The sequence below is a fragment of the Sarcophilus harrisii genome, chromosome 4 (assembly GCF_902635505.1).
Source record: "Sarcophilus harrisii chromosome 4, mSarHar1.11, whole genome shotgun sequence".
NCBI classification, from domain to species: Eukaryota; Metazoa; Chordata; class Mammalia; order Dasyuromorphia; family Dasyuridae; genus Sarcophilus; species Sarcophilus harrisii.
This window is the reverse complement of record NC_045429.1, coordinates 296315860-296336502: the sequence shown is the minus strand read 5'-3', so window position 1 is coordinate 296336502 and position 20643 is coordinate 296315860. Positions and strand designations below refer to the sequence as shown.

At 33.6% G+C, this 20643-nt stretch overlaps 1 protein-coding gene across 3 annotated transcripts in view; it reads left to right on the top strand.

Moving 5' to 3' along the window:
• MYOCD (myocardin) overlaps positions 1-20643 on the top strand; it is a 116386-nt gene that overhangs the window by 42569 nt on the left and 53174 nt on the right. For all 3 annotated transcript variants that reach the window (XM_031965524.1, XM_031965523.1, XM_031965525.1), the window contains exon 5: positions 7316-7477. In XM_031965524.1, the coding sequence (XP_031821384.1) occupies positions 7316-7477 (162 nt within the window). The remainder of the gene's footprint in view (positions 1-7315; positions 7478-20643) is intronic.

Here is a 20643-nt window from a genome sequence, read left to right as displayed (position 1 = left end):
AAGTGCCTGCAGTAGCAGACTGACCTAAAGGAAGATAGCAACCATGGGATGACTTATAAGTAGATTTTATAGGGAAAATTTTATTTTGGAGACATTACTGGGGTTTCTTACAAGGCGTGGCAAGGTGAGACTGCTCAAAGCTTCTACAGAGAGTGGGTCTCAGGAGTTTGTCATAGCTTGAATTTCAGACAGGTAGACCTCCTCAGAGGATGGTACCACAATGGAGCTAAACTAATTTCTATCAGAGCTTTCTCCCTGCCTGCCTCAGGGATCAGTTCCTCTGATAACCATACCTAATACTAAAGCTTTCATCAATGATCAATTCAGGGTTGGTTTAAAGTAAGGAAAATTATTAATATAATTGATTACATCAATAATAACTTTTAAAATCATATAATTATATCAGTAAATGCTGAAAAAAGTATCTATATGTTCAATTTATTTTTGTTAAAAACACTTGAAAGTATTGGCATAGACTTTTTCTTAAATTAATAAGCCTTTACCTAAAACTAAGAAGTATGATTTGTAATGGGGCTAAACTAGAAGTCCTTTCAGTAAAATCAGGTGTGAAGCAAGGATGACAACTGCCATCAATTTTATTCAATATTGCATTGGAAATCTTATCGATAGCAATAAGAGAAGGAAAAGAAATAGAAATGATCAGAATAGGGAAAGAGATAACAAAGTTATTTCTTTTTGAAGATAATATGATGATATACTTGTAAAATTCCCAAGGCTCAACTAAAAAGTTAGTTGAAACAATAGTTTTAGCCATGTATCAGCATTTCTACATGTTACAAACAAAACTGCAAGAGGTATTTTAAAAACACCATTTAAAGTAACTCTAGATTGTAAAATATCTAGAAGTATACTTGCCAAGACAAACCCAGTAACTATGTAAACAAAATTATAAAAAAAATTATACAGATAAAATCACAATTAAATTTTTGGAAAAAGATTTGGGGATAAGATTTCATTTTTTGGAAAAAAAAATTTGAGAAAACTGGAATGCAGTATGGCAAACCTGAGTGTAGACTAAAATCTTAGGCCAAAAATGCTCTGTCGTTATTGATTAAAGAAATACAAATTAAAACTACCTTGAGATAGCATTTTATACCTACCACATTGGCTAAAATGATAAAAGAAGTAAGGCCAATATTGGAGGAAGTATGGAAAAATTGGGACACTAATTTATTGTTGGTGGAATTATGAACTGATCCAAACATTTAGGATAGCAATCTGGAATTGTATACCTAGAAGTATATTGTTGTTGTTGTTTGTCCTTTGTTCTTGAAGACATGACATCAGGAAAGTAATGCCATGACATACAAGTGAGTTGAGTTGAATTTAAATGAGGGAAGGCTATGCAAGATAACCTGCCTCACTTTCCCTCCGAGTTATCTAGGTCTAAGACCGAGATCAAAAGCAAGGTCAAGATTACTGGAGATGTCCCTGGATGAAATGGAAAATCTTGGCTTTTTTAAGCTAAGGTCTTCAACAAGTCTCAGTTTCACTAAGTTTGTACCTATTCAATGATTAAGACTACATAGCAATTAAAGCAAAACATCTCTTCTTTTACCTAGTATACAAAAAAATCTAAATAAATAAAACAAATGAATAAATGGAAGGAGAGAAAACTCTCAGTGTTTCTGGCCAAAGCAGAAATGACTGCTATTTACAGTCTATCTGAATCAATCAAGCCCAAAAAATTATCAAATGGGGTTTGTTCTAGCACCTATTGGTGGCCAATTAGAATCAGATTGGTTTTGGTTTAAGGCCTGGCATTAAGAAATCTAGTCAGTAAATTCCATGATATTCTGAGAGGATTTAGAGGTGCAGAAGAGAAAAAATGTTTTTAAGAGCATCTATAGGAGGGTATGATACCTTTATGTGACAGAGGAAGAAAAGGAGGGAAAATCTTAGGCCATGGAAGAACTCAAAAGGGATTTTGAAAATCAAATAAGAGAGGTAGAGAAAAAATTAGGAACATAAATGAGAGTGAGGTAAAAGGAGATACAAAAAACTAATAAGGAGAATAACATTAATTGTTATTCTCATAGGTGGTGGTTATCATTTACACTCTTTCTGTTATTGTTTGTTTGCATTTTTGCTTTTCTTCCCAGATTATTTTTACCTTCTTTCTAAATCCGAATTTTCTTGAATAGTAAGACAACTGTATATATATATATATACATACATACATATATATATATATGTTGTATTTAATATATACTTTAACATAATTAACATGTATGGGACTACCTGCCGTCTAGGGGAAGGGGTAGAGGGAAGGAGGGGAAAAGTTGGAAAAGAAGTTTTTTGCAAGGGTCAGGGTTGAAAAATTACCTATGCATATGTTTTGTCAGCAAAAAATTATAATAAAAATGAATGTTAAAAATTGTTTTTACATGTAATTGGAAAAAAATAAAATACTGTTATATGTATAAAAAATTAAGATGGTGTTTTCTAATTCCCCACTTGTCAGTAAGTTTACCTGTAATCTCAGGATATAGCTAGGACCCAAAAAAATTCACAAAAACATTTCTTAAAGATAGATAGAGGAGGTCATCATCCCACCTGGGCTATATATCAGCTTTCTTTGATGTAACCAGTTATAATCTAGGACCTCTATAATCCTAGGCAATGTTATGATTTTTATTCTGTTCTTTGTTCTATACTTATTAAAAATGTATTGCACTCTCAATTCAGTCTTTTGGTAAGGGGGAAGGCCATTAGCTCATCCTTTATTATGGGTTGTATGGCCTTGTTCATAAATGTTAAATTGCTTAGGGAACTGTCTCAATTAAATTGCCTTGAGTTAAATTACCTTTACATTACCTTTACAACAACTCTTGCATAAATCTTCTTTCCTTGAGCATCTCTAACTCATCATATCCAAAATAGAACACATTATCTACTTCTCCATCCCCAAATTACCCCACCAAATAAAAAACATCCTTTCTTCAAAGTATATAGCATATATACTTTGACTAGCAGTAACCCTACTTGGTTTATTTCTAAAGATAATTAGAAAAAAAGGAAAAGAATGTATATGTTCTAAAATATTTATATCAGTTCTCTTTGTAATAGCAAAGAACTGAAAATTATAAAGATATATCAGATGGGGAACTGTTATGAGCCAGAACTTGAAACAAGGTGTTAACTCAATGGAATTGATAGAAACAATGCTTGTTTACACCTTTGAGAGTTCATACATTGGCTCACACATTGGAGTTCACAAGTCAGGAGATATCCAAGTTTACATATCCCACAATCCCACTCTCAGAGGAGGAGTCAACCTTTGGGTTCACACCTTTATGAGATCATATATAAGAAGCTCTCAGTCTCAGCAAAAGTCAGTTGGAAGATTGAGAAGCCAGGCATTGGAGTTGAGCTAGAGGCAGAAGCTGGAGGAGCTAAAAGACAAGCTGCAAGAGCTCTTGGAACCAAGAAGGGAGATAGGCCTCTAAGAAAGCTAACTGGGCCCAAGGAAAGAGATAAGACTTAGAAGGAGAAAATAAACGTTTGGATTTTATCAGCTGGCTGCATTTGAAGTGATTATTACTCTGAACCGAAACTAAGGCTGCCTCCAGAACCTCCCCAAGAAACCTGCTCACAGAGAATCATCATATTATACAAAAAAAAAAAAAAAAAAAGAGGGAGAGAGAGAATACCACAGGGAATAGCTGAACAATTTGTAGTATGTGATTAGGATGGAATACTACCATGTCATAATAAATGAGCTCAGTAATTTTAGAAAAACATGAAAAGACTTGTTTGATATAATGAAGGGCAAAATGAGCAGAAGCAAGAGAATATTGTATCCAGTAACAGCAATATTGTTTTAAGAATGACTTTAAATGAATGAGTTACTTTGATTTATTATAAATATCCAAATTAATCATAAAGGACATATGAAGACATCATCTTCATCCCAAAGAAAGAACTGATAAATAATATGTATAAAATAATTTTCTATTTGGGTCTAATGGTAGCCATCTCTAGGACAGGGAAAGGGAAGGGAAAAAAAGAAATATAGGTGATAATTTTGTTGTATATTTGAAAGGAAAAGCAAATCATATGTACTAGATTTGTAGTTTCACAGGCAATCATCTTTTTTGTTGTGCTATGTTATGGAAATTCTTGTTTTATCCCATAAATTCAAAATAAATTTTAATGATGATTTTTTTAAAAAAGAGGTATAGGTAAGGTGGTACTGGTTAGAGATAAACTATACTTGTGTGGAAGAATTGGGTAAAAAGAAGGATTGAGAAGTATAATTGTGAGGAACAATAGGATATAGGGAAAAACACAAAAAAGTAATTATAACTTTGAATGTGAATGACATGAACTCACCTATAAAAAAGAAATGGATGTCCAAATGGATTAAAAATCAGAATCCAACAATAGGTTGTTTACAAGAAACATTTAAAATGAGAGATAGACATAGCATCAAAATAGAAGTTTTCAGTAGAATTTATTATATTTCAGTATGTGGGAGAAAAAAGCAAGGGGAGCAATCATGATCTCAAAGTTAAAACTAAATTAATTTAATTAAAAGAGATAAAGTAACTGCATTTTGATAAAAGGTAATATAAACAATAAAGCAATATCAGTACTAAACTTATATGCATCTAAATGTTAAAAGAAAAGTTCGATAAATTATAGGTAGAAATAGTAGCATTATAATAGTGATTATATATCATATTCAGAACTAGATAAATGTAAGCAAAACTTTTAGATAAGCTACATATGACTAATATTTGTAGAGAATGAATGGGAATGAAAAGGAATACACTTTTTCTCAGTGTTTTATGGCACCTTTACAAAGATTTACCACATATTAGAGCATAAACATTTTGCCACCTAGCTAAACTTGAGAGAATTTGTTTCCTTTGACTTGGTATATTGGGAAATACTACTAAAGCAATCTATAAATTTTCATTTATAATAAAAAAAGCAGATATATTAAATGCATCCTTTTCAGATCACAATGCAATAAAACTAAATATTTAATAAGGAATAGTGGAAATGTAGACAAAAAACTAATTGGAGACTAATCTTAAAGGATGAGTAGGTTAAAGAACAAATAATAGAAACAATCAATACTTCCATTAAAGAGAATAAAAAGAATGCGACAACATATCAAAACTTATACAATACAGCAAAAGTAGTAATTAGGAAAATGTATATCTCCAAATGCTTGCATCAATAAAATAGAGAAAGATCAGACCAATGAATTGTGTGTACATTTTAAAAAAAACTAGAAAAATAAGAAATAAAATGTCTGGCAAAATGCTAAATTGGAAATCCTAAAAATTAAAGGTGAGATTAATAAAATTGAATGTAAAATTGAATTAATGAATAAAACCAATAAAATAGATAACCATTGGTTAATATGATTTTTAAAGAGAGAGAAAATGGGGAGGAGGAGGCATGGTGGCAAAGTCTGGACAGATAGAATCAAAGTCAGATAAGGAATAAAGTATAGTTGCTCTATGTTCTTCCTCAAAATGGAGGTACCAGAAAGAACTCATCAGTGGAAAAAGGAGTTCTATGACGAGAAAACTATAGGAGAGGGAGATGAGGATGATGAAATGGAAGAGGAGGCATGATGGTGAAACTCTGGTTGTACTCAAAAATTCCTTGTAGCTCCCAACTGTTTGTTGCATAAAATACAAATTCATATATATGATTTAAAACCCTTCACATAAAGCTAATCCCACATTCCTCTTCATGCGATTTGTATTCCACCCACATTACTTCACATTCTTAGTGACAAGCCTTATTTCACTTTTATCTTTGCACCTCAGTTCCCAGAAGAGCATCTTCCAAATAATGGGTGTTTGATAAAAACTTGTTGAATGAATGAATGGGGAGAACAACTAGAAAGGATGTAAGAACACATGAAGGTTAACAGTGGGAGATGAGGCTCCTACTTGTTAGATTAGAAAGGATCTAAATTCTGAGGAGAAAGTTCCAGCTTGATTCTATAGACAGTAGGGAGAGGTTGAAAATGTTTGAGCAGTTTTGGCGAGATTCCAGATTATCAATTGGAGAATGGCTGAGTAAGTTATGGTATATGAATGTTATAGAATATTATTGTTTTGTAAGAAATGACCAGTAGGATGATTTCAGAGAGGCTTGGAGAGACCTACATGAACTGGTGCTGAGTGAAATGAACAGAACCAAAAGATCATTATATACAGCAACAACAAGATTATATGATGATCAATTCTGATGTATGTGGCTCTCTTCAACAATGAGTTGATTCAAACCATTTCCAATTGTTGAGTGAAGAGAGAGGACTGGGAACTAAATATGGTTCACAACATAACATTTTCACTCTTTGTTGTTGCTTACTTGCATTTTATTTTGCTTTTTTTTTTTTACTGGTTTGATTTGATTTTTCTTATGCAGCACAAAAATTCTTATAAATATATATGCATATTGGGGGAAGGGAGGGAAAATTAGAACACAAAGTTTTGCAAGGACTAATGTTGAAGAATTGTCCATGCATATGTTTTGAAAAATAAAAAGCTTTAATCAAAAATAATAAAATAAAATAAAATGATTCTTCTTTAAAAAAAAAAAAAAGAAGAAAATTTTTGAGCAGGGAGGTCCAGGATACTTTAGTACTTTTCTAGACACTTTAGGAAGATTAAATTGAAGGGAGAAGGTAGTATGAGTTGCTTTTGGTGGGGTGAGGGGAAAGTGACTAAAATTAGATAAGTCAGTTAGGAGGCTATTGCAATATTCCATTTATTAGATGGTATAGACCTAGATAGGACTAATAATAAAAGAGTAGGATTGAAAAAGTTTGTAAATGTTTTACCTCTTCTGAAATTAATAGAGATAATAAATTTATATAACTAACAGAAATTAAAAACAGATGATGGTTAAAGTGAAAAACTTATGGAACTTTTATTTTGTAACCTTTAATTATAACAATGGATAAAGTTTTAATGTGCTTATAAAGCCCTAGTGCTCTATAAAAATAAGTAAGCTTCCTGAAATATCTAAAAACAAGGTCAGAGAAAGATTTAGAACTCTTGAGCTGTTCACTTAGTAACCAAATGTTATTATTTCCTATACTTTTCCTAACCAGTTTGCTTTCTTTTTTCTCTGTATATTTTTTCCCTATTCCTTATTTGGAACTTATGTCATGCCTTATAACCCATTTGTTGCTTTATTTATGTTAATTGTTAATGTTATTGGTGAAAGATGATAAAAACATATTTTGATACTTTGTTGTAACTGTAGGCAAAAAAGTAATAGATTTAAGAACTGATAGTTTTATATTTCTACCTTTTAGAAACAACTGCAGAGGGATCCATTCCAGCTCCTCAGATGAAGCTTAAAAGAGCCCGATTTGCAGATGATCTGACTGAAAAAATTGTTCTCAGGCCAGGTCTCCTGGAATTGGTGGAGAAGACTAGAATTCCTGTTGACTCAACTATGAAAGAGTCTGTGAAAGGTAGTTAAAGCAAAAAAAAATTGTCTCCCATGTTATATGGGCAGATGAAAGTTGTTATTCTGTGATAACACGTTATGACATAAGATCCTCAGATTATAAAATCATCATATAATGTAGTTTTATTAAATTTTCTACCCACACAGGTTTTTATGTGCAGTATGAGACAATTATTCTTATATCTTGCCATCCCATCTTTGGCCATATCTTCTAAAAGTTTTGTTGCCCATGATAGTTCACATGCTTGATATAATTTGTGGGGCATTAGGAAGATATCCATTTTTTTCCAAATATTTCACAATCTTCTAATTCCATGATTAAGCAATATTTATTACCCTTTCCAAATTCTTTTTTTTTAACTAATACTTCTGGAAAGGTTATCATTAAAAATTTAATGTTTGAAATTTTGAGTCAGAGAGGTAGCAGACAACTTTCCAAATTTTGAATTTGCATTGGAAGATAGAATATCCTCACTGGGAATTTCTACGCCAGTAAAAATCATAGGTTAGTTAATTTTTTTTTCAATCAATAGAACCTTGGAAGTATAAAACTACTGGGCAAAAGAGAAAAAAAAATTGGCTTAGATCTACTAAAAACAATTTCCCATTTCACAATCTTTCCTGACTGGCTCTGAGTGCAATTAATTTATGTTAATAAATATATTCATATTAATACCAATCATGTTTTATGAATATACAAAATTATGACGTTCATTAACAATCCTTAGCACTCCTGAGTCTCTACCAGTTCAGTTTAGCCATTCATGAACTGCAGACCTATAAAAGGAATAAATTCTGGATCTCATAAATTTACTCCAAGGTTTACTCCAAGGTTCCTATATCTTCTTCAGAGTCTAGCACAATCAGTAAGGAATTTTTTGGCTTTGTTACATTGAGTCTGTGAGAGGAATTGATCAAATAAACCTTTAGCAGTCACACCCAAATTGTCAACCAGATTAAGAGGAACAGCTACAAAGTGACCAAGAATCTTACTTCCCCCAAAAAATACCAACCCAAAAATATTAGTTCACTTTTTTCTTTAAGAAAACAGAACAATGAAATTTTCCTTTTTCCAATCAATCCCTTTATGCCCTGTGCGGAGGAATTTCTCTACAGGAAGGTTAGAGAACAAACTATTTTAGGATTATAGAGCTAGAATTGATCTCAGTGATCAGCTAGTTCAACTCTCTGCCTAATGTGAGGTTCCTATCATCCAGAGACGAAAAATGACTATTCCAAAATGACAAAATGAACAGTCAATGATTTTTTAATAGAATAGCAGAGGGCTTTGAGCAATTAAAACACTTTCCTTAGGTCCTTGCTCAAAGGCAAGATTTAGTCCCTGTCTCCTGGACCTAACAGTTTAATACTGTATCCAATTCATTCAACTATTTTCTCTGATTTTTCTAGAAACTTTTAATTTGAACCTTCTTCAGTTATGAAAAAAGCACAATTCAATACCTATTTCTTCGTATTTAATCTTTTATCTAATTACAACTTAAGTCCAAAAAGTAAGTTACAAGTACAATTCAAGTAAAATACTATAAAATTTCAAATGGGATAAGTAGGCATTTTATGTGTCAATTACATATCTGATGGAAATCATTTCCTCACTTGAAGAAAAGATGTATAAGGAAAATGCTTGTTTTAAACAGTATTTAGAGCTCCCAATCCTTGTGAGGAAGATATGGACTTACAAATCCCACTTTGTCTTCTGGGTGCAGCCTAAAACAACCCACATCCCCAGAATTTCACTGCAACTCTTCTGGTTCCTCTCTCTACTTCACTCAGATTGCCTACATCTGGAGTTTGTGGCAAAACTGGGCTTTCTGAGATAATGCCAGAAAGGAGGCATTCCTCTTAGTTATTTTTCTTTTCAGTTATCCTTCTGGCATTGGGCTATAATAAGGCTGATTTCAATCTGTTAGTCAATCAGTTAATCAATAAACATTTGCTAGTGGCTTCTATGTGCTAGGTACTAAGTGGTTGCAATGCAAAATGAGACAAAAGGCTGTCTTTTCTCAATGAGCTCCCAATTTAATGGAAGAAGACAACAAACAAACAAATACATATAAGCAAGGTACATACAGGATAAATAAGAAACAATTAGGAAAGGGTAGACATCAGAATTAATAGAGATTGGGAAGGGCTTGCTGTTGAAGATGAGATTTTGACTGGAATTTAGAAGAAGCCAAGAAAGGCAAGAGGCTAAGATGAGGAAGAAGAGAATTTCAAGGACAGAGGACAGGGCAGAGCTGAGAGATGGAATGGCTTGTTTGTGGAACAACATGAGGGCTAATGCTACAAAATCAAAGGCCATGTGGGACACTAAGTAAGATATCAAGGTAGGAGGGGGTGTTGCATACTGGAATACAGAAGTGCCTCACTGCATCCACTTATGACACAGGAATTCTAAGGAAAGAAGCGCACAAATCCAGCATAATCAATTCAAGTTATGTTAGGGGATTGACAAAAAGACAACAGACAACAATCAACAAGGCATTCCTATGGCATTAATCCATGCAAGGACTTGGCTCTTAAACTATTTATGCATTAAACTGAAACTGCTTAAGGAGGGAAGAGGTTAAAACATGCAGGATGTGACCAAAGTAGTAGTAGAATGTTTAATTGCTCAACCAAGACATAGTTGACTGCTATCCCTATATCATTTTAACTTAGTGAGAATGACTTTATTATTTGTAACTAAAATAATGATCCATTTAAGAATCCACAATCCAGTGATGCAATCTTCACATCCATAATTCTTCCACAGTGAATTTAGGACTCTGTAGGTTTAAGGACCATGAATTCCATGATTTATGTAAATTGGTAAGATACAGTACAACAATAATATAAGTACATAGAGGGCATAAGGGAGAAGAATAAAATGGCAAATATAATAGTGTAGTAGAGCACAGGACACAGTCTTAGTTTTATTAATAAAAATCTCTAAATTAGATTTGTTATTGCCTCTCTGGGGTTCAATTCTCCAGATGCACTTGATGATCATGGATAAGGCACATGTGCCATGTGGTATACACAATTTATATACAGTTCTCATATCAGCAATTGAATCAAATTATATAACAATAACAATGGAATAGTTAGATTCACAAATCTAATATTCAATTAGCAGAAAAAAAAGATCAGTAACTATTTACCCCTAAAAGGGCTATTGGACAGGAGCATTCTAATGTGCTATGTGTCATTTATTCAGTGTAGGGGCATATGCAACAGCAGTAGTAGGCTTTATCAATTTATTATCAATTTGCCCTTTTGTAATTCTAGGGTCTTGCTATAACTTAGGCTAGAGTCATTGCTATGGAGCCCAAATAAATTCTCCATTTAATTCATATGGAAGAGTAGTGTCTGTAGCATGTAGTACATACTAACTTGTGCTATCAGGATCTTAAGTTTAGTAAGTTTAGTAAAGTTATTTTGTTATTCATTGCTCCATTTTTGTGATCAATTTCTTTAAAATAGTAACTATATACAGGATGTCAACATGTATTGGGGGAATGACCTTTGTTTAATTCACAATTTGTCAAAACTCTGAAAGATCTCTTTTTCCACTCATACTCATAAACAGAAGTCCCCTACAATTGTCTACAAGCCTATACAATAGTAAATCCATTCATATTATATTTTGGGGGAATTGTTGAAATATACATAAGATGTTTTGGGGAGTGATGAGCACCTAGTATTTAATACAACTAGTTTTCTTTGCTGGACATAATCACTATTGCAACCCAAGGGACCAGAGAATCCATGTGAATTTCCATGAATAAAAGAGTATTTAGCTCCAATGTCTACTATAGCAAGGATTGCCTATTTATTTGCTGGGATGATTGCAAGGTTTCATGTATGACCTCCAGTCTCCTTCAATTCCTCTTGATCTCAATGAGCCTCATTTCCTCCTGTAGTCCCTTTATAGGTTCAAGTGGCTTCCAAAGTTTTTGTTTACAAGGGAGGATTATACAGTGTTTCTGTCCCCTTTCTCATGTTTGGGATCTTAACTTCTTCAGAAGGAGCTGGCAGGGTCTTTTTTATTACTTGACAGAGTTTCAGCAATCTTCACCTCTTTAGTAATACTGCATTAGATATTTCATTTATTACTTCTCACAGTATCCCAGCCCTAGTCAAATCAAATCTCATTTGCTTCTTAGTAACCCCTTTTTGACCCATTTGCTAAGCAGGTCTTTTCTGACTTCACTTGAAGTTCTTAATTCTGATAGATCTTGAATTTCAACCAACTTGACCACTGCTTCCCCAAAGCTGTAGGCTCATACCCTTATCCAGGGGCCAAAAACAATAAACAAAGATTCCTTCCATTAAAAGTTTATTCCTCATTCCAACTATAACATATTCTGCTTTAGACCCATGAAACTCTGGGGTATAATCAGCAGACTGCATGGCCATTTCCCCAGTGATAGCTTGTGCTTCTTCTGCTCTCCTCCAGGGAGTCCATTTTATTAGTGTATCTGTAGAGTCCAACTAAGGATCTCTCCAGGCATTAATAATTCAGTTTAATAGAATATTATTCACCTAATTTCTTTTGTGTTTTAGTCTTAAGGTTGGGAATATTTTGACACTATTCATCTTTTCAACCTTGGAACCAAATAACTTAATTCCATCTGCTCCACCAGTCCATAACTGAACCATCCACCCAGGAACTGATTCTTTAAGTTTCTGATTGAATCTATTAATTGTCCTGCAGTATAATCTCTGAGGCTTACAATATATTTTTTGAGGGAAGCAGACCTTCATCATTTCCCATATACCTAAACTTGATCTGGCTCTAATAACTAAGTTAATACAATTGAAAAGGATCTGAAGCCTCTATTTCCTTCCGAGACTCAGAAATTGCCTAATACTTCTCTTCAAATCCATTTCTTGTGAGGCCTGTGTTCTAGTTTTTAGATGTTATAAGAACTCTGACCTAAACTTTTGGTATTTGGTACCCTCTCATTCCTACAAAATCACATGCTAAGGTATAGAGGTCTCTCCTCTTTCACACTATTTAGCCATTTCCTCCATTAATTGGGAGGTGGCAGTCCAAACATTTCTAGCTTTAGATTTGCTTTCAATTTATACTATCAAGCCTGAACAGCTAACCATTGCTCAGTGATATAGCACAAAGTAGTCAATAATAGCCAAGTTATTTAATTATTGCTTCCTTGGCTTCTTTGCCAGCAACAAACAAAAATCTCAGCTAACAAGGTACTCAATACTTATGTTGTCTTGGGAGTATCCCCCAATTTCTTAGGAGGTTCACACAAATCTATTACTTGATCTACCGGTGCCTACATTCTCATGAACTGCCAGCTCAACAGCTGTCCAATACTTTATCTATTTCTCAGATAATTTTCTGAGAATCTGCCAGCTGGGTCAATTTTATAGACTGAGACACCAAAGTTCCCTATCGTATACACAAAATCAGAGTAATCAATCAGAGCTTTATTAGGGGATTGACTTACAGAAGAGCTCTGAAGTAGCACTTTATAGTGAACAATAAACAGCAGAGTATAGCTGCAAGTCCATGCAGGGACTTGTCTCTTAAGCTATTTATGTATGTCACTGAAACTCAAGGAGAAAATAAGTTTTTAAAAAAGTGGCCAAATTAGCAAGATATATAAATGTTCAACAAAGATGGAGTTGACTGGCAGCCATATATCATTCTTGATATAGTGAGACTATTATGAGTTTCTTGCTCTTAACTGCAATCATGATCCATTTGACATATGATGAACTTAATGCCAACAATATAGTCTTAGAACTAAAATGGTTCTAAAAACTCCTTTCAAAGGAGAACTATCATTTATTCCTTCCTTCCACACTACAGTTATAAATATTACAGGAGTAGGTCAATCATGATTGGATCTTATTGATCAATCATGACCAATTATGGTGAATTCTGGGATCCCCACAACTTCTTACTATACTTTATCCCCCGCAAAGTGCCCATCATAAATTCTTAATAAATAAGATTTTTTTGATTGAACTGCACAAAAAGATTCTGTTTAGTTGGGTGAGAGCTATATTATATCTGTTTTTGGTTAAAAAAATAATTATTTGTGCTAATTATTCCTTAACCAGATATTCACTATAATTTTAATTATATAGATTAGATATTTAACGTATCTAAAATGAATCTAATATGTTATAAGTATATGTTACATATTTTTATATTTAATTACATAGAATTTTTATAGAAACTTTGTAAGAATTGATATTAAATTTACTGGTCCAAATAAAACCAACTCTTCCCTTTTTTGAAAGTTACTTTCTAGCATAGTATTATATTGCACAGTATTTGCCATTGCCTTATTCATTCACAGGAATAGAACTTGTGCTTCCTAGGGTCAGCCACTTGCTTTACTGCTTTTATGATCTTTCACACTCTTTTGTCACATATGTTTTTGCCTTAATCATTCTCAACCACCTAAGGCAGAGGATTTGTTTGGTGCAAAAGAATTCATAAGCATTGACGGTATCTTGTCAAAGTCTTAAGTTATAAACTTCCTCTTTGGGTGTCATAAATAGTCCTCACAGCTTCTATAACTATCATAATTTCCATATCATGAATCCTATGGGACAGGACATCTGCATTTACATTAGTCATTTGCTACCAATAATATTTGGTGAACTCATGTTAGCTGATCTTGATACTCATCTAATAAGCAGCATTAATTTGACCCTGGTTGGATTTTAAACTAATAAATTATTTTTTTCCACTCTTACAAATTAGCTCCATAGTCTTTGGAATTCTTGATGACACACTCTAAAGCCAACAACTTCAGTTAATGTATACTAATGATGTTACCTTTCAGTAATTCCCCTACTGACACATGCAATGAGTTTTTTCATGAGCATCATTCTTTGGATACAGAACTACTTCCAAGCTATTCAAGATCATCATTATGAAGTATAAAGGTTTTGCTAGAATTTACTTAGTCACTACTAGGTCAAGAAAAAAAGTAATGTGAAGAGCTCCTAAATTCAGCCATACACACTGAATCTTTGTATAAAAGAGTAGTAAATCTATTGCTGAACTCAGATCAGAGGATCCTGGTCTAGCAGTAAAAAGTTTAATTTCTGGAGTTGAGAATTCTAACTTAAGGCAAGTTTTTGAAACAGATATTCTTAGGGGAAGAAGTCATCTTCTTTCTGTCATCATAAAGAAAAGAGTAATATGGGGAAGCTAGATGGTGAAGTGGATAGAACACTAGTCCTGAAGTCAAGAGGATCTGAGTTCAAATCTGACCTCAGACACTTAATACTTTTTAGCTGTGTGACCCTGGGCAAGTCACTTAACCCCAATTGCCCCAGGAAAAAAAAGTAATATGAAACAATTTATTATCATCATCATTGTCATATTATAAATTTAAACCCACTTTTCTTCTAGAATCTTGATGTCATTATGAGAGAGTTTATCCCTGACTTTTGGGGAAAAGTTTTTGTACCAACCCTTTTTGAAAATGCTGTTTAAGGCTCCTGGTTAATAAAAAAGGAATGTAATCTAGGAGGTGTAGATGGCTATCTATGAACAGTGAGGAACATTCAGAGAAGTCCCCAAATCCACCACCATCATAATCTAAAACAAAAAAAAGAAAACAAAAACAATGCATTATTTCTTCCACATAATTGCTGGTGCTTGAAACTCTTTTGGGAGAGACAAAGTTTTCATTTCATAATCAGAATTAAAGGTTTAAGAAGTATAAGATCATAGACATGACATTCAAATTTATTCATTTAATTCTATAGAAAAAGAATTTCTAACCCTCTATAATTGGCTATATCATGCTACATCATGAAAAAATACTTAACCTACTGGTCAGCCTTTTGATCATGAGTCTCAGCAGACTCATGAGTCTCAGCTGGTTCTCTAATAACAATTTATAATTCAGTCAACAAGCATTATCAAATTCTTTCTAGGTACCAGGCATCACACTAGGAAGCTGGAATACAAAGACAAGGATAAAATAATACCTGCCCTCAAAAAGCTTACATTTTTAGAATAAGCTAAGAAAAACAAACATGTACATATATATTTACAAAATACATATAAAGGTAATAGGTAATGGAGAGAAGAGGAAGATACTAGCAGCTAGGACAGATCAGGAAGGGCCTGCTGGTCATGTAAAAGATGATGCTTGAACTAAATTTTGATGAAAATTTTGCTTTTACCATTCCTAATAATATGGAAAAATGCTTTAAATCACTATTGATCAGAGAAATGCAAATTGAGACAACTCTGAGGTACCACTACACACCTCTCAGATTGGCTAAGATGACAAGAAAAGATAATGATAAATATTGGAGGAGATGTGGGAAAACTGGGACACTAACACATTATTGGTAGAGTTGTGAATTGATCCAACCATTTTGGAAGCTATATGAAACTACCCAAAGGGCTATCAAACTAAGCATAATCTTTGACCCAACAGTGCCATTACTGAGTCTGCCTGCATTCCGAGGAAATCATAAAAAAGGGAAAATGATTCACATGTGCAAAAATGTTTGTAGCAACTCTTTTTGTAGTGGCAAGGAATTGGAAACTGAGAGGATGCCAATCAGTTGGGGAATGGCTGAATAAGTTGTGGTATATGAATGTTATGAAATATTATTGTTCCATAAGAACTGCTCAGCAGGATGATTTCAAAAGCCCAGAAAGTTTTACATGAACTGATACTAAGTGAAGTGAATATAACTAAGAAAACATTGTACACAGCCACACAACAAGATTATGTGATTATTCTGATGGAGAAGGCTTTTTTCAACAATGAGTTGAATCAGGGCAGTTCCAATAGACTTGTGATAGAGAGAGCCATCTGCATCCAGAGAGAAGACTATGGGGACTGAATGTGGATCCCAATATGGTATTTCACCTTTTTTTTGTTGTTTGCTTACTTTGTTGTTTGTTTTCTATCTCATTTTGTTCCTTTGTGAGCTGATTCTTCTTCTGTAGCATGATAATTGTGGAAATATATATAGAATTGCACATGTTTAACACATACTAGGTTACTTGATATTAGGGAAGGGAGGTGGGGAAAATGGAAGGAAAAAATTGGAACACAAGATTTTGTAAGGATGAATATTGAAAACTACCTGTGTGTGTGTTTTAAAAATAAAAAGTTAAAAAAATTAATAACTTTGGTTTTAAAAGGCAAAGGTAAGGAGGAATGCATTCCAAGTTGCTTCAAAGAAAAAGAATTGGTTGATATAGTGTCATGAGTAAAGTCAATATGCTTAAAGGGTGGGTGAAATAAGTCTACATTTACAGATGTGAAAACTGAGGCTTAAAAGGTACATAAGTATTCTTGTCACGATCATACAAGTAGCAAATAACAGAACTGAAAAGACAAGCTACAACCATGTTATGACAGGCTTTAAATGTCAGAGTTTATATCAATCCTAAACTACTATATCAACTACTATATACTATATCAATCAAACTAAAGTTTATTAAGGACAGATAGTCAGGTATATACTTTAGGAATATTCTTTTGAGAGCTATATGGATGATAGATTGAAAAAAGCAAAACCTTTCTAATTTGCTAGGATCCCAAATTAAATTCTCAGCATGCATTAACTGAAAAAAATCCTATTGCCAAAAATAAGGTTCAAGGCAGTAAATTAATCAGTTAACATAACTTTCAAGAAACCAGAGTTACCATCATATTGAATCAGAACTGATTTTAATGATGCAAGCTTACTTACATTGATTTGTAAATTATTTATTTCAGAGTCTTTTCAGTTGGCAGATTTTGAGAGGGAGGAGTGGGGAGAGATTATAAGGACACTGAGTCCTTAAAGACTGATAGATGGTGAAAAAAGAAGGAAAAACTGAAGGTAAGGAAGGTACACTTTGCCTAATTCATGAGGAGTAATAAGATCAAAGAAGGCAAGGTCTTTCAAGACCTTGCTGATATCACAGTTTTGCTTATGCCCACATTTAAGAGTTTTACACTGAAACTTTGAAATTTTTCACCTTCCCACAGACTTAGCTTTAATATTTGTTTCAGTGCAAACTTCATGGTCTCCAATTTAAAAAAAAATTTAAAGTGACATTAATGACATCAGCATTACGGAAAGAAGCTCTTAAGGGACAGGACACATAGTTCTAGGAGGTAAATGATATTCTAAATACTTACTTCTATGTCTATTTTTAACTTTAAGATGTCTGGTATCTTTTAAAATCAATGAATTGAATTGTTAAACTAAGAACATTTTACTCTGTTTGGATATCATAATATGTGATTATCTGGCTATTACAATTTGATAAGAGAAACAAATGAAGAGTTTTGTTGTTATTGTTGTTTTTCTTAGAGGAAAAGAATTTGTTTCAGCATTTCCTAGAGCGAATGGAGCTATATCAATAGATCATTTACAGAGGAGTTCCAATAGGGTAGTCAGCAAAGAAATCCATTTTGGTTTGAGATTTCTAGTCATTGGTTTGAGTCATAGCTAAAAAGTGACTGGGTTTTGGATTATCCTATTTTAAACTTTGGAATCCTCAGGGTTTATGTAGTGGAAAGCACAATTGACTCATCCATCTATTCACTTCCAAGAAAGAAAAATAGAATGCATAGTAAATAGCTTTCCAAGAGATCAGTGCCAGAAGTCAGCCTATGCTCTGCATAATAGAAGAATGATGTAAGAATCTATTCAAACTAGTCCCTGTCATCACTCTGCCTGACATTCTGGCTAGGACAATACCCAGAATATGTATTAAAAACAGCTCTGATTAGGGAACATTCTTCTTAAAATGATAACACTGACACTGCATTACAAAATAAAACTGATAAACGAGATTGTTCCAAGAGCAGCCTGACATGCCGTTTTTCTTCCTACTCCATTTTATCCTACCACTTGGGTAGGGAAGAAGAAAATGCAACTTGTTTGCTTCCTTTGCTCCTATTATCAGAAACAGATACCTCATGGTATAGCATTTGACAGGCCCTGGAGACATAACTATCCCTGCAGAGGCAGTAATAGCAATAGAGCAAAGTTGCTATATTTGATAGCTTGGTCCGATTCCTTTTATATATACCTTTTACTCTCAAGAGAACAGGATCATTTAAAAGGTATTTGGCTTTTGCTGCCTTGAACCTTATTTTTGGCAATAGGATTTCTTTCAGTTGATGCATGTTAAGAATTTAAGACCATGTTAATGGTCTGCCTTCTAATTACTGCCTTCTCCATTACACACACACATACACACACACACACATACACACACACACACACATACACATACACATCCATACTGATTACCATTGTAGTGCCAAATGCAGGCTATTTAAAGATAATTAATGGTTAATACACTTCCTACTGACTGTGTCTTTAAACCCAGGCAAATTCACAGTAACTCCCTTAGCATCTGTCTTCACATTTTGACCAGACCCATCATGCTATTTTTACCACAAATTCCTTGGAGTAGAATAGAAGCCCAATAAAATTAGTGCTGTTCTTATTGTTCAACTGCATATCTTGTGAGGATATTTAGGTTTAAAGCAACTAAGGAACAATACTAACTTTATGTATGTACTATATAGTTTACAAAGCATTTTCCTTTTTTAATAACAGCTTTTTTTATTTTCAAATATATGCAACGATAATTTTTAACATTCACTCTTGCAAAACCTTACGTTCCAAATTTTTCTCCTTTCTTTTCCCTTATTCCCCTTCCTTGAACAGCAAATAATCCAGCAAAGATTAAACATGTGCAATTCTTCTAAACATATTTACACATTTATCATGCTGTTCAAGAATAATCAGATCAAAAAGAAAAAATGAGAAAGAAAAAAGCAAGCAAACAAAAACAAAAAGGTGAAAATACTGTTGTGATCCTCATTCAGTCTCCATAGTCCTTTCTCTAGATGCAGATGATTCTCTCTATCACAAGTCTATTAGAATTTACCTGAATCATCTCATTGTTGAAAAAAGTTACATCCATCAGAATTGATCATCGAATAATTTTTTTATTGCTGCATACAATGTTCTCTTGGTTCTATTCACTTCACTTAACATTAGTTCATGTAAGTCTCTCCAAGCCTTTCTGAACTCATCTTGCTGATCATTTCTTATAGAAAAATAATATTCCATAACTTTCATATACCATAACTTATTCAGCTATTCTCCAACTGATAGGTATGCATTCAAGTTCTTTGCCACCGGAAAAATGGCTGTTACAACTATTTTTGCACATGTGGGTCCTTTTCCGTTTTTTATGATGTCTTTGGAATACAGACCCAGTAGAAATACTGCACAGTTTGGGTATAGTTATATAAAGGGTATATAGTTATATAGTTCCAAATTGTTCTCCAGAATGGTTAGATCAGTTCACAACTCCACTAACGATATGTTAGTGTCCCAGTTTTCCCACATCCCCTTCAATATTTATCATTATCTTTTCCTATCATATTAGCCAATCTGAGAGGCTTGTAGTGGTGGTACTTCAGAGTTGTTTTAATTTGCATTTCTCTGTTCAATAGTTGTGATGACGGCGTATTTTAAAATCAGCCGGAGTCAGGAATTCAGGTTAAGGGAAAATCTTCAATCTTTATTCTCAGTAGAGATGAAGAAGGATTGGAGGTGAAGGGGGATTAGTAATGTGAGCTGCTGCAACAGGAAGCCAGCCAAACCAGAAGTCAGCCAGCCTTCTCTCCCCGCCTCTCTTCCTGCCCCTCTTCCTCCACCCACCAAAATCGTCATTTCCTATACAACACATCAGGACTTGCACAGAGAATGGGCGGGGGCCATTCTTTCTCCAAGCATATATATTAATAGAGTGTGGTCCAATTACTATTTAACCTCACGTGCTTGGGACCTCAGTGCATCAACTTGAGCTTCAGCCCATTACAAATAGTGATTAGAGCATTTTTTCATATGACTAGAAATGGTTTTAATTTTTTCATCTGAAAATTGTTCATATCCTTTGGAGAATGACTTGAATTCTTATAAATTTGAGTAAATTCTCTATTTATTTTAGAAATGAGGCCTTTATCAGAACCCTTGGATGTAAATTTGTTTCCAGGTTTCTTCTTCCTTTCCAGTCTTGGTTGCGTTGATTTTATTTCTACAAAACTTCTTAATTTAGTATGATCAAAATTATCCACTTTCTTTTTCATAGTATTCTCTACTTCTTCTTTGGCCATAAATTCCTTC